The sequence below is a fragment of the Saccopteryx leptura genome, chromosome 3, assembly GCF_036850995.1.
Source record: "Saccopteryx leptura isolate mSacLep1 chromosome 3, mSacLep1_pri_phased_curated, whole genome shotgun sequence".
NCBI lineage: Eukaryota > Metazoa > Chordata > Mammalia > Chiroptera > Emballonuridae > Saccopteryx > Saccopteryx leptura.
In genome coordinates this window covers 214059053-214072655 of record NC_089505.1, presented here as the reverse complement: position 1 = coordinate 214072655, position 13603 = coordinate 214059053, and the positions used below count along the sequence as shown (strand labels likewise).

The following is a 13603-nucleotide window of genomic DNA, read 5'->3' as shown; positions in this document are numbered from 1 at the left end:
TACATTCCTGAGGTCAATTATGATCTACTTTATTGGGCAGAGATCACAAGGGACAAGGGACCTTGCAATTTTTACCATTATTCATCAATACAGATGTTCACATTATTTATGCTTGCCTGATTTTTTTATTCTTTTCCCACTGCTTTTGTTTCAAAAGTACATCATTCTGACATTAGATAAAAATCTGTCTTTATATTTTAATGTCACTTTTCTGATTTTATTTTTATATGCATTTCCTTAATTCATTAAAAATGTGTTTTGTATATGGTAGTAGGTAAAGAATAAACTACATATTCTTCAAATTTAACAAATCACATATATACTGTTTCTTCTTCCTTATACATTTTTTAAATGCCCCAAATCTCTTTTACTAAATTCCTATATCTAGCATCTGTTTTTGTTTTATGCTTCTTTAATCTATCTATATGTAAATATTAACATTTACTTAGTATAATTTTACAATCAATACACTTTAATATATAGTAGAAATTATCTCTATTTCTTCTTTCAATTATTGGTTTGCTAACTCATGCCAGCATTTTTTGACAAGAATTTTAGAAAAACTTTGTCAAGTTTCACAATTTCAGTGCAATTTAATTGATATTATTTTAAAGTTGTATGTTAGCCTGGGAGAAATAACCTACTTTTGAGTGTTCCCATTTAGTAACATGGGAAGGAAATCACTAAAACTTGTCTTCTTCAATGTTCTGGCTTAAAATGTTGCAATTTTTAAAATGTATTTAAGCAGGTCTTTCAAATTCCCTGTTCATTTTATTCTTAATGTGTTGCTATTTTATTGTGATTATAAATGTCACTTTTTTCAAATTACATAATATGTGATTCTTTCAGGCATATAAAAATGATGTCAGCTTTGAAAGTTTATTTTATATTGAAATAACTTACTGAAAAATTGCTAGTGATTATGGTTTTCTAGAGAATTTTCTTAGTTATTTCCAAATAAATATCCATCTATCACTTAAAATAGATATATGCTGACCTTCTTTTTTCAAGGTTTATATCTCTTGTCTTTTTATTGTTTAAACACATGGGCTAGAATTTTCAAAGACAAGAAGAGGGAACAAAGTTAATTAAGAGAGTTAACGAATACACTTATCTTTTCTAGGTGTTTATAAAATCCATTAGAGAACTCACATGGTGAGTAACATTAGACAAATATCTTCTATTATGACCATTATTATTTCCTTGAAGGTTTACAAGACCTCTATTAAACTATGTACATACAAAGCCTTTTAAACAGATTTTATCTCCTTTCTACTTGTTCTTTTATCAGCTTTCTCATTTCTTTTATATTTCAGTTTCTCCACTTTGGGGGATTATATTTGCTGGACTTTTCTATTTTCTGTCCTCAAACTTTCTATCCCAGAACCAACTCTGGAACTTATCATTTAATAAATTCATTATTAAAATTCATTATTTTCTTCCAAGGGGTTATTTAGTTAGTTGCCCCTTTTTAAAATGTTGTTAAATGATTAGTTTACATACTTAATTATTTCTACACTTCCTATTATTAGTGATGACATTTATATCTTGTTTGGAGAGGGAAAAAACCAGAAGAATGCAGGAAAAAGGGCCTGCAATGTCTGTGATCCTGCGCTCAAGCCAGTGACCTCCAGGTTTTGAACTGAGGAAGGAAGGGCTCAAAGGGCTCACTGAGAAAGTTTGAAAAGTAACAAACTACAGCTGTAGACCCTTTATCAGCTCTCTGAAAAAAACTTAAAGCACCAGCAAGGAAAGTAATATATATGAACAGTCAAGGACAGACAGGCCAAATCTCCCCTCATACCTCCTCCCCTTCTGGGGACTCAAAAGTTATATAGGTCTACACACAAAGAAGTCAAAGAAATCAGGCACTTGTCACATGCCCCTTGCATGGACACTGTAAACGGTATGTAAGATGTAAAAAATATAACTTCGGGGAGCTTGTGCTTTGGTACTACTAGCATCACGTGCTTTGCCAGCTATTAATAAATTCATCTTCCTCTATTAAGTTGTCTGGGTGTCTATTATACTCCTTTTGGGTGTCATTTTTCCTGCTACAGTTTGGAATTCAGCACTGGTCACCGATCATGAAGCTTGACATGCTTCCAATGCCATTATTTGCTAAATAATCTGTAACTTGATGTTGGATGAAATCTAACCAGCAAAGCAAATAATTAGAAGACATATTTGTTGTTGCTTAATTTTTAAAATTAGTTAATTTTATTTTTGTGGAGTTTATTATTGTTTTGATTTTTGTTGTAAATTTTTAGACTTACTGCATTGCGATTGTACCATAGGATCTGTTTATTTCCTCTTTTGGGACTCTAAGTTTTTCACAGATGTGTATGAGTATGATTTATTTAATACATTATTCTTATATTATTAGACTCTTTTAGATCTTTATTTGACTAACAAATTTGTCAAATCCAGAGTATGTTGAAATCTCCCGCAATAATCGAAACAATTGTTTTATCTTATATTGTTTTTGTATACCTGAGACCTTTAGCTTCAAATATTCTGATGCACTGCTATTTGACGTATAATTTTTTTTGAGGGGGGAGGTATTCTAATTTTTATTAGTATCAATTCAATTTGTCAGTTAACTTTTTTCATTAAAATATATTTATCAAATTAAAAGATTAATGTTGCCAATCTGATTTCTGTGTTAATTTTTGTAAGATATATCTCACTTACGAATTTATATTTAATCTTCTAGGTCATTTACTTTTAGATCTATGTCTTTTGAGAATAGCATGTAATCAGCTTTTAATATTTGACTCAACCTGAGCATCTGTCATTTAATAGAACTTTTCTTTTTTGTCTTCAGAAGTTACTCAACCTGTTTTTATTTTACTGGTGATTACCTTTAAATTTAAAAAATAATAATTTGAGCTCCTTTTTCTCCACTTAGATCACAAACTGAGACAATGTTTACTGATCCCTTCCTGTGTAAAATAAGGAATATAACATGATAACTCTCCCTATGCCTTTAGTATACTTTCCACTGCAAGATTATATAATTCAGAATTCTTGACCAATATTATAGTAGTAATTTATATTATGTATCATCTCTTTCAGTAATTATTTTTACCTTTTTATTGTCTTCACATAAACAGATTTACATTAATCATTTCATCCACCAATTTTCAACCTTTTCCATCTCATGCACTCATAAATTAATTACTAAAATTTGCCATACACCAAAAAATATATTTTTTGCCAATCTGACACAAAAATAACGATATATATTTATTCACACTGGACAGCTATTGTTGTATGGGCTGTTGTCATTTTCTTTTTATTTGGCAATCTAAGGAAAAAGAGGTCAGTGACTCTGATTAAATAGTCGGATAGTCTACATTTTAAAAGTTCTTGTGGCACACTGGTTAAAAATCACTGATTTAGACCCATGGTGCTCACTGCCAGAACTTCGATGCCTCAACTTCCCCAAGACTCAGCTCTGAACTGTTTATTTTGGTGCTTCTCCTGATGAGCTCAGGTACATCTACAGCTGGAAACTGGGTGTTTATGGAATTTGTCCTTACCCTTAAAATTCAAAAAACTCACAAGGCTATGTGGACATATTGATTTCTGCCCTTAATGTTCCCAGTGGCTTCCACAACTTTACTCACCAAGCTGTGCTTCAATGGTATTGTTTATTGGATAAGTTATCTTAGGGATTCTTCCTCCATGTCCAACATTTACTCCTAAGAAATCATACCCACAGAAAATTGCATTAGAATCACATATGATATATTCCTCACTACTTTGATGTGATAATAACATTACAAAAAAAAAAAAAAAACTTGGCACAGAGCAGACCTTCGAAAAACATTTGTCAATTAAAAACAGAACTCATGGTATGACAAAACATCACTTCATAAATGCATATTTTTAAACCAGAAATAATTGAATTGCTAAGGAAATAACAAAACCCTAAAAGCTGGCCTACCAAGAAAGTTTGCTTTGCCATCATCTATTTGATATAAATATAAGCTGGTGAGACTGTGTAATAAAATTTTAATGACTAATAATCCAAATATACTTCTTAAGCAGTGGCTATTATTAAACCTCTGGCTTAGGTTCTAGAAAGAGAAAAATAATGACCCTAATATTTTATCTTCAGTCTCATTCCTCCATTCTCCAACCCTGCTTTTCCATATTCTTTCCATCCTTTATCCTCCATTTATTCTTCAGATCTTTCATTTCTCTACCCCACTTTATAATTTTCTACCTTATATTGATCCCTCACCCTTTTGTCTTTCTTGGCTTCTTCCTTTCTCCATTTTTCCATGAAAATTTAGCAATCACCCTCTTAGTCCCATATTCTTCCTATACATTTGGGTGGACTGTGGAAAAGTTAGAAAAAAAGTAATATAGGGAAATGCAAAAACATATATCTTTTATGATGGCAATTTGCATCTTCTATAAACAGTTCATAGTCAATATACTCCAAACAGAAGTCATCACCAGTAGATAATGTTCCACTTTCCAAGTGATCACACACATCTAAAATTTAGAAGTCATTCTAGGCAATAGCTTTTTTTACCCCCTTCAAATTATCAATCACCTCTTACCATTTCTCAGTTTGTGCCTCTTTCTTCACTTCTACACCCTCTATTTTCCTGAGGCATTCTCATTTACATCCAGCTCTTCAATTACCATCTAAATGTCAGTGATTTCACAAGTTGTATCTCCAGCTGTTTCTCTAAGATCCAGACCCACAGAGATGAAGGCCTACTGGATATCCCCACTTGAGCATCTCAAAAATACCAAGTATTCAGCTTATCCATGACAAAACTCATGATTACACTCCCAAACCCAGTTTTCCTCCAAAGTTATCTTATTTCATTGAATAATATCTCCACCCAATCAGTTATGTATGCCCAAAGGCCTAGCTTCCTTGACTTTGCCACATCCCTTACCCCATATTCAAGCCAACACTGAGAACTGTGGATTTTACCTCCTAAAATGCTTCAAATCAATTCACATCATTCTATCTTCAGTGTTACCATGTTGTCTGTGCCTACTTGGTATCACACCAGCAACTCTCCTGCTCTCAACCTCTCCGGCTGATTACCATTTCTCTAAGAATAAAATCCATACTCCTCACTTTGGATTCCTACCTAATCTTGGCCTTGTTTACTTCTCCAACTTCAAACTGCCATTGCCTCCCTCACTCTGCATAACACCAGCCAACCTGTCTGCTTTCAGTCCTTCAGACAGTGTGGTCTGTCTTGTTATAGGGCCTTCACTCCAGCTGCATCCTCAGTCTCAAAAAATCTTTGCCATTCCATCACAAAGTTAATGCTTCCTGACCACTAACATCACTATTACTAGGAAGCTTTTCCTGACCCACTGTCTTCTCAACAGGTCCTTGTCTATCTGATCTCATATTTTCCTTTCCTTCATTGCATTAATCTTCTTGGTAATTACTCATTAATAGACTACCTGATAACTCTCTGCCTCCTTCCCTGCTCAGACTTCAAAGCTCCCTCAGAGCAGTGGTCCTGGCTGTCTTCCTCACCATCATGTCTCACTGCTTAGCACAGGGACTGGCCTTTTTAAACACTGAATAAAGAGTCACTAAATAACTACCTAAAAAGAAGCCCTACTACTTCCATCCAAGTTTAGATTATTAGGACATTGAAGGAGTAGTCTAAATGGTCTAGGCCTCCAGACCCTCTTCAATTCCTGCTCAAATCATCTCAAAACTGTCACCCATCACAGATACAGCCTTGTCACTCTGTACTTATACCCATCCCGAGGCTGTTCAGAGGCTACATGGTAAAGCTTGTATATAACCGGCCTCCTTGACCTTGCCACTGTTTGTCTCAATGTCCTCAGCTTCCACCACTCCTCACCTCATACTTACATATGCTCTAACAAGATTAGTTTTACTTTCAACATAATCTATGATGGTAGACACATCTATGCTTTGCCTTACACTATTCTTTCTGCACCTTCTCACTCTTCTTTATTTATGTAGATTTTACTCTTCCTTCAAAATTCAGTGGAGAAGATATTTCTTCTTGGAAGCCTTCCAGACCATTTACTTGCCACCCTTGTGGCTACTTATGAATCATTTCCTGTCTATAAGTCTATCCTTACCACAATTGTTAAGATCTCTAGATTCACTACCACTAGGCTGAGAACTTCTCAATAGAAGAAACAATGTTTTTTTAATTTTTTTACTTATCAGGTTTTAATAATTTAGGGCATATAACAGATCAAAAATAAATGTTTACAGCCCTTGCCGGCTTGCTCAGTGGTAGAGCATCAGCCTGGTGTGAGGATGTCCCAGGCTCGATACCCAGTCAGAGCACACAGAATAAGTGCACCCATCTGTTTCTCCACCCCTCCCCTTCTTGATTCTCTCTCTCTCTCTCTCTCTCTCTCTCTCTTTCCCTCCTGTAGTCATGGCTCTGTTGGAGCAAGTTGGCCTTGGAAACTGAGGATGTCTCCACGGCCTCCACCTCAGGTGCTAAGAAGAGCTTGGTTGCTAAGCAATGGAGCAACACCTGGATGGGTAGAGCATCGCCCCCTGCTGGGCTTGCCAGGTAAATCCGATTGGAGAGCATGCAGGTGTCTGTCTCTGCCTCCCCTCCTCTTACTGAATAAATAAATAAATAAATAAATAAATAAATAAATTTTAAAAAATAAATGTTTGCTTTAATGACATGAGATGTATACTCTTGAACTCAGTGACCTCTTGAAGTATTTTTCAGTTGCATTTGAAATTTTACATTTCAAAAAATTCCCTCAGCTATCAATAAAACTAAAGTATAATAGTAGTTAATTATTCTGTAAAACGTAGACTTGTGCCTTATGTAGGTTAGGCAATGGGTTAAGTATTAGAGATTCAACTGTGAACAAGAGAAAGAAAGTGCCTACTTTCAGAATTATGTCACTTAGCATAAAACCTAAAGCATAAAAATCATAAAAGCTAGTGCAATTAATTTTCATACTTAAGAGGCTCCAGGTGACAAGCAGGAAGCCACTCATGCTGGACACATCTCTTAAGAGAACCACACCATCAAGAAATATCTAAGTATCCCCAGTACATAAAGTCTGACAGATATCTGTGACAAACATGAAGGTCCAAGTCAAAGATATATACACAGATGTATTACAGAATTGTTTATCTAAAACATATATAGTATTATTAACCAATACTACCTCAATAGATTTATTTAAAAAATAAAGATATGTTTAGCCTTCAGTTCTTTCCACTTAGATGAGTAAATATAAAAAACAACTCTCTATGGTAATTTTTTTTTCTTTTCTTTTTTTTTAGCAAGAGAGAGAGACAGAGAGAGGGACAGACAGGCAGGAAGGAAAAGAAATGAGAAGCATCAATTCTTTGTTGTGGCTCCTTAGGTGTTTATTGATTGCTTTCTCATATGTGCCTTGACCAGGGGGCTCCAGTAGAGTGAGTGACCCCTTGCTCAAGCCAGAAATCTCGGGCTCAAGCCAGTGACCTTTGGGCTCAAGCCAGTGACTTTTGGGCTCAAGCCAGTGACCATGGAATCATGTCTATGATCCTTTGCTCAAGCCAATAACCCAGTGCTCAAGCTGGTGAGGCCATGCTCAAGCCAAATGAGCCTGCAATTAAGCTGGTGACCTCGGGGTCAGTGTTCCCATCTGATGCTCTGCACCATTGCCTGGTCAGGCTGTACAAAGAAAAAAATTTAAAAGGCAAAAGGCAACACAGCAGAAACTCCTTGCTGAATGTGTTTAGAAGGAACAATGTGCTCCTATGCCCTGAATGCCTGAGTTCTGGCTCTGTTTCTGGCACTAACCAGCACTGTAAGCTTCAGTAAGTTGTTCTCCTTTTGGACCTCTGTAAAATTAATAGCTTGAGATAGATTTTTATTTGTTTTTTTTTCTACCCCTAAGGTTCTGCTTTCAAATTTCCAGGTTTTATGTTCAAGAAAACCAGCTGCTCTGGGTTGGGAACTAAAATCACACTGGAACCAATTCCAGAAACCTTCAACTCTGCGGCAGCTGACACAGGAGAGGTTGAAGCTTGTGTGGCCCACTGAAAGAGACACATCAGTGAGGGCTAAGGGAAATAGAGTTATTTTCACAACAGCCACCATTTACTAAATACCTATCCTTAACCAGGCATCCCGGTAGCTATTCTACATACATAATCTCACTTAATTTCTATAAATAAACCAACAGGCTTTTTCTTAATTACAATTAATCAAGAGTTTTGAGTATTCTGTTTTCTCAGGTGAAGAAATTAAACTGCTCATACCATTTTGATTCATTTTTTCTACCGCTTTCTTCTAAAATGACAAGTTTAGAGCCTGCTAACCTTCAGGAAAATCAGGATAAAGAATCATCTGTCTTAAAGTCTGAGAGTCATCTTCCACAAAGTTGAGAGGCAGTACAGACAATGAACATGAGCATACTTACTGACATTCACAGCAATTCTATTTAAAACCGTGTATAATCTTCCTGCCAGTGTCAATCTGGCTTCACATGCATAGTTCCCTCCATCTTCTGCCGAAACATTGTTCACTGAAAGTTTTATTCCCCAATAAGTAAATCGTTCTCCTTTAATCTCTTTACAGTCCTAAATTTTAAAAAAATTAACTTATAAAGTCTTTTGGGTATCAGTTACATTCCTAGTTGGCACCATTCTATAAACAGTAAAAAGATAAAAGAAACCTATGTTTCCTAGACATTGAATAGTTTATAACCTAACAAAGAGTTGACGGAAAATTTTTAACAGGCTAAAATGAGTTTTATAAATATTAAGTCTAATGGACAGCCTCTGCTGTCATCCACTGAGGCATTTAGAGTTTAAATTTTCAGAAGGTTTTGATTTTTATTTACGTATTCTTGGCCAATAGCTCACTAATAAGATTTATAATTAAAATGTTCATAATAATGTCAGCCAGCATTTGACAGTAAATTTTAAAGACCAAAAAGAACACTCTTGGCCCAGCCTGTACAATGGTTCCAAGGCATAAAATAGCCAGAGCCTCTGGCTAAGATATTCTGGCCATGGGAGAGTGGAGAGAATGAAACCAGGGAGATGGCCAGGCATCCATTCATAGAACACCATGAAGAGGGAATGAACATTAGAAGCCCTTTACACAAGTGAATAAGATGATTACATTTGTTTGAGAGTAATCTCTCTGGTTGTTGTCTATCTCTCTACCTCCCTGCTTTCCCATCTCTCACTTAATAATAATAATAATAATAATAATAATAATAATGAAGAAGAAGAAGAAGACGACAACGACAAGGAAGGGGAGGAGGATGAGGAGAAAGGGGAGGGGGAGGAAACAAAGTATTAATAGAAAAATCCTCCCCCTTTTTTTACCTTATACCACTTTATTGAATCCAAATCACAACTCTTCGGGAAATTCAGATGACACATAAGACTGTCATCTTTTCCAACATGTAGTATTTGTTTGTACTCATCTGATAAATGTATTTGACTGTCTCCGGAAGTATTACACCACTGTTTTTCAAGCACAGTCAGGTTTACATGTATTTGGTAACACATATTTGTATTACTGTAAGAAAATAAGAGATTGAAACCTTATAAACTCAATCACAAAATCAAACGATTCCGTTCATCTTCAACTGTGTCCAAATCATCTTCAAGGTACTGTGCAACCCTCTATCTGAAACAAGACAATACACATCTCACAAATCATTAATTACAAAAAGAAAAAATTATTTGTACAGTGGAAACACTGGGTAGTGCCTTAACAAGTGATCAAAATGAACATTGTCACCGAGGGGCAAAGGGACACCAGTTGCCACCTCATGCTGTCTGAAAAAGACAAGATCACTTTCACAACATTCCAACCAGGGAGGCCCATGAAGAAATATCTGGCAAACCCAAATAAAAGAATATCACATAAAATAATTGCCTGTATTCCTTCAAGATGTCAATATCATAAAAAAACAGGCTAAGGAACTATTCTAGATGAAAAGAGATAAAAAATACATGACAATCAAAAGCAACGCATGATCTTGAATTAGATCCCTACTGAAAAGGGAAAAAAAAATTTTATATTGGTAATCACTGAGATGATTGATAAAATTAGAATATGGATTGAGAATCAGATTAAAAATATTGTATGATAGTAAAATTCCCTGAATGTGTTAACCATACTGTGATTATGTACGAAAAGATCCTTGTTTATAGGAAATACACATTACAATATTATGGGGTCAAGGGACATGATATATACAACTGAAATGATTTGGGAAAAAATGATACAGAAATATATTTTGTGTCATATACATATACAGAGAGAGAATAATAAGGTAAATGTGACTGAATATTAAATAATGGGGAATTTATTATTCATACAAATTTCATATGAATTTGAAATAAAAAATACAGTTTACTAAACATATATCATATCAATGCTAAAATTCTGTGAGAATTCCTGTTTATTTTCTTCCATGAAAGACAGTATCTATGTTTACTTGCTACAAAAGATGATTTTTTCCATTTCACAGATCCCAGATTTAAACATTTTAAATCTAGTCTAGATATAAAGGTGAATTTGTATGATATACAACCTCTAACCCTAGTTTATTTATAGTCAAGAGTAAAACCAGGAGAGCAGAACTCTCCAAGATGTCAGAAACTTCATCTATGAAGTGAGTGAAATCATGAAAGGTCAGACAAATGGGCTAATGGCCACTCCTATTTGTGTACCACTAAAGTAATTTTGTCCTTCAAGTCAATCTGACATATGAAAATAAGGAACCTGGCATACATCAGAGTGGGACACAGGCCATGCTAGGACACAAAAGGGGCCAGCAAATTCCAGGGAAACAAAACAAGAGAGGGAGAATACAACTCCGTTTCGGAGATACCGACCCCACACATGATTTCAGCTAATTTTCATTTCAGCCCTTTCAGGCAGACATGACTCCCATTTTTTACAGATAAGAAAACCAAGGCTCAGGGAGGTCAAATAATTTGTTAAGGTTGTATACTTCAGTAAGGGAAAGAAACAAAATTGGGGCCCTCAAGTAATATTTGCTCCACAGATGTGTTTTATTTAGGCCACATGCAAACAAACACACACACACACACACACACACACACACACACAAATTCACAGGTTTTCTTTATAAATTGGAAAATAGACTTGAGATAAATAGACCGTTGCTTATAGTGGGGCATACGTTTTCCAGTTCACCGCAGTCCCACCAGACTCAGCTGTCTCCCACCAGACCTGTGTCATTCATTTATATCATACTACTTTCTAGCACAGGGCTTAGACCCAAGGCTCTGGAACAAACTTGGTGCTTGGTCACTGTTGTATTTCCATAGCAGATTCCTTACCAAAAAAGTGCTCAAAGGAGGCTAATTCCTATCTGGATGTGCCATCTATCACAAAAACTTTGGGCATTCCAGGAAAGAAGGAAGTACCAATTATATATACGTGAAAGATAGAAATAGAGTGTTAATTCTATTTTAAATGAGAAACTTACTTTATAACACATTGGTAGATCCCAGAGTCCCTCCGTGCCAGGGGGAGAAACAAAATCCAATTTTGATCCTGGTAGATTCTAGATTGTATATCTTTGGATACTGGAATTTTGTTAGGGTACTTATACCACGCTACATGTGCTTTCCCAGATGTTATTGGAGGGTATGTGCAATTGAAAGCAAATGGCTGGTTTACCAAAGGTGTCTCATTTTGCATACTAATGTCCTGACATTCATCTAGGGGAAAGGAAGGGAAAAATAATTATGAAAGAGAACCCTTGTGTTATTTATTAATAGTTTTAACAAATGTGTCAATTTCCTAGCCAATTTTATTTGAGTTTCCTCAGTGTGAAAGTTTCTTAAAAATAGTCTGTTGATTTGAAAGCATAATTCAAAGCCCTTCCGATGTCTCTGTATGACAGAATTTACTGTGTCCTCTTCACTGTCATCTTCTCATCTGGAAGGACACCCTCTTTCCCTCCCATTCTAAGACCCTTCATTCTTTCCTCCTCCTCCACCAAAGGAAATGGTCCTCTCTCAGCATTCTTGTCCTTTTTTCTTGTCCTGCCACCCGACAATTTCTCTCTGTCTTAAAAGGTGTATCCCATACCAAAAACTATTGTTTAAAGATCTACTCACTTTAAAGATCTTCTCTACCAAATTGCTTAGTTTTCTGTTTCTTGGAAGACTTTTTATTAATAGTTTATTTGCTTTTATCCTGGGTCATAAAATGGCTGTCATACAAAATAGCATTCTTCCCATTTGAACCGTTTAACTCAAGTCTTGACTTGAAAATTTGCCTAATCCTCCTCCTCTCCAAAGTCACCTCAAAGTTTAAAGGTGATATTTGGAGCTGAGCATTAGATACTTGGAAGTGTAACCCCCATTATTCGGAACCCTGCCTGGTCCACTGGGAAAAGTGTAATCAGTTAAGGCTCAGAGTTACACAGCCAAGGCTCAGGTCCGCACACCAAGCTGCCAGAATCGCAGGGAGGCATGCGGCTGAGGGCGGCTTCTGAGACCCGAGGACTAACTCCACCTACCTGCTCTGATAAAAAGTGGAAGAGCGATGGACACACCGCACAGCAGAAGGAATATCATCCCCATATCAGGCTGCAAGGAAGAGAGAAGAGGGTGGGAGGAGACGGAGTGGGGTTCCCTCTTCCAGGACGCGCGCGCGCGCGCGCCGCTTCCTGTGGGGACGCGGTGGCATCTCCTTCGGCCATCTGGAAACCGCGCAGGATCGGATCCTGCGCCCCTTGGGAGGCACGTCTCCCAGCCTGCCGCAGCGGAGGGCCCTGGTCCCCAACTCCCACCCACGCGCGTCCTGGACTCATCCGCAGGGCTGGCGATGAAGACTACGCTCCAAACGCCAATTCACCAGGGACAAGCCAGCTTAGGTCTACCTGGCAAAGACCAGCAGGAAGAAAGGAAGACGGACCGGCAGGTGGATGCAGGCGGCACACCTCCGCTTGGAGAAAGCGTCCGTCCGCTCCCCCACGGCCGCACAGCTTGGTCGGCCCCCACCCGGAGTCAGGCCTCTAGCCTCGGGGTTGCGCATCTGTTGGCCGCCTCTCCCTCGCTGCGAACCTACCATGGACCCCAGCCCCGTGTCTGCCGGTGAGACGGGACCGGATCGTGCCGGACTTCTAGAGAGTGGAGGAGCTGAAACCCGGAAAATGAACTTTGCCAGGCATTTCCATATCAGGAGGTGTTTTTGCCGCCGTGGGCGTGGCAGGCCTACCTTATCCAAGGGAAGGAAGTGTAGGGAGGAACATGGCATCATACTAGGAAGTTGGTCTGAGGGCTTGTTGCCTGGTTTTCTGGTCCCTGACCAGTAATGTCTGTTTAAGTCTATTCTGAATTGTCCTTGTAAATAAATTACTCGTTCCTTTGCAGACCCCACCTGAGTAGTTATTACATGCCCTGCATTGGCCGATATTGAACATTCCAAGAGTGGAAACCATCCCAGGTGGCTTGTAAGAAATATCATTTATCTGTCCGAACCAGGTTGGTTAAATCTAGAAAGCAGGCATCCCATGGTGATGCTCAAATTTCTGGAGCACAAAGGCTGCTCCTCTGAAACTTTTCAATAAGAGACTGTCAACAGGGATCTGTTAC

General features: G+C 37.4%; 1 protein-coding gene across 6 annotated transcripts in view; it reads right to left on the bottom strand.

Moving 5' to 3' along the window:
- IL1RL2 (interleukin 1 receptor like 2) overlaps positions 1–13203 on the bottom strand; it is a 40831-nt gene extending 27628 nt beyond the window's left edge. The window contains exons 1-6 of one of the 6 annotated variants that reach the window (XM_066377504.1): positions 13077–13175; positions 12526–12595; positions 11485–11719; positions 9341–9536; positions 8425–8584; positions 3633–3707 (exon numbers count right to left, since the gene is read on the bottom strand). In XM_066377504.1, coding sequence (XP_066233601.1) covers positions 3633–3707; positions 8425–8584; positions 9341–9536; positions 11485–11719; positions 12526–12595; positions 13077–13079 — 739 coding nt within the window. In that variant the 5' untranslated portion in view covers positions 13080–13175. The other 5 variants (XM_066377498.1, XM_066377501.1, XM_066377500.1 and 2 more) reach the window with 5 other exon arrangements.
- Positions 13204–13603: the final 400 nt, after the last annotated feature.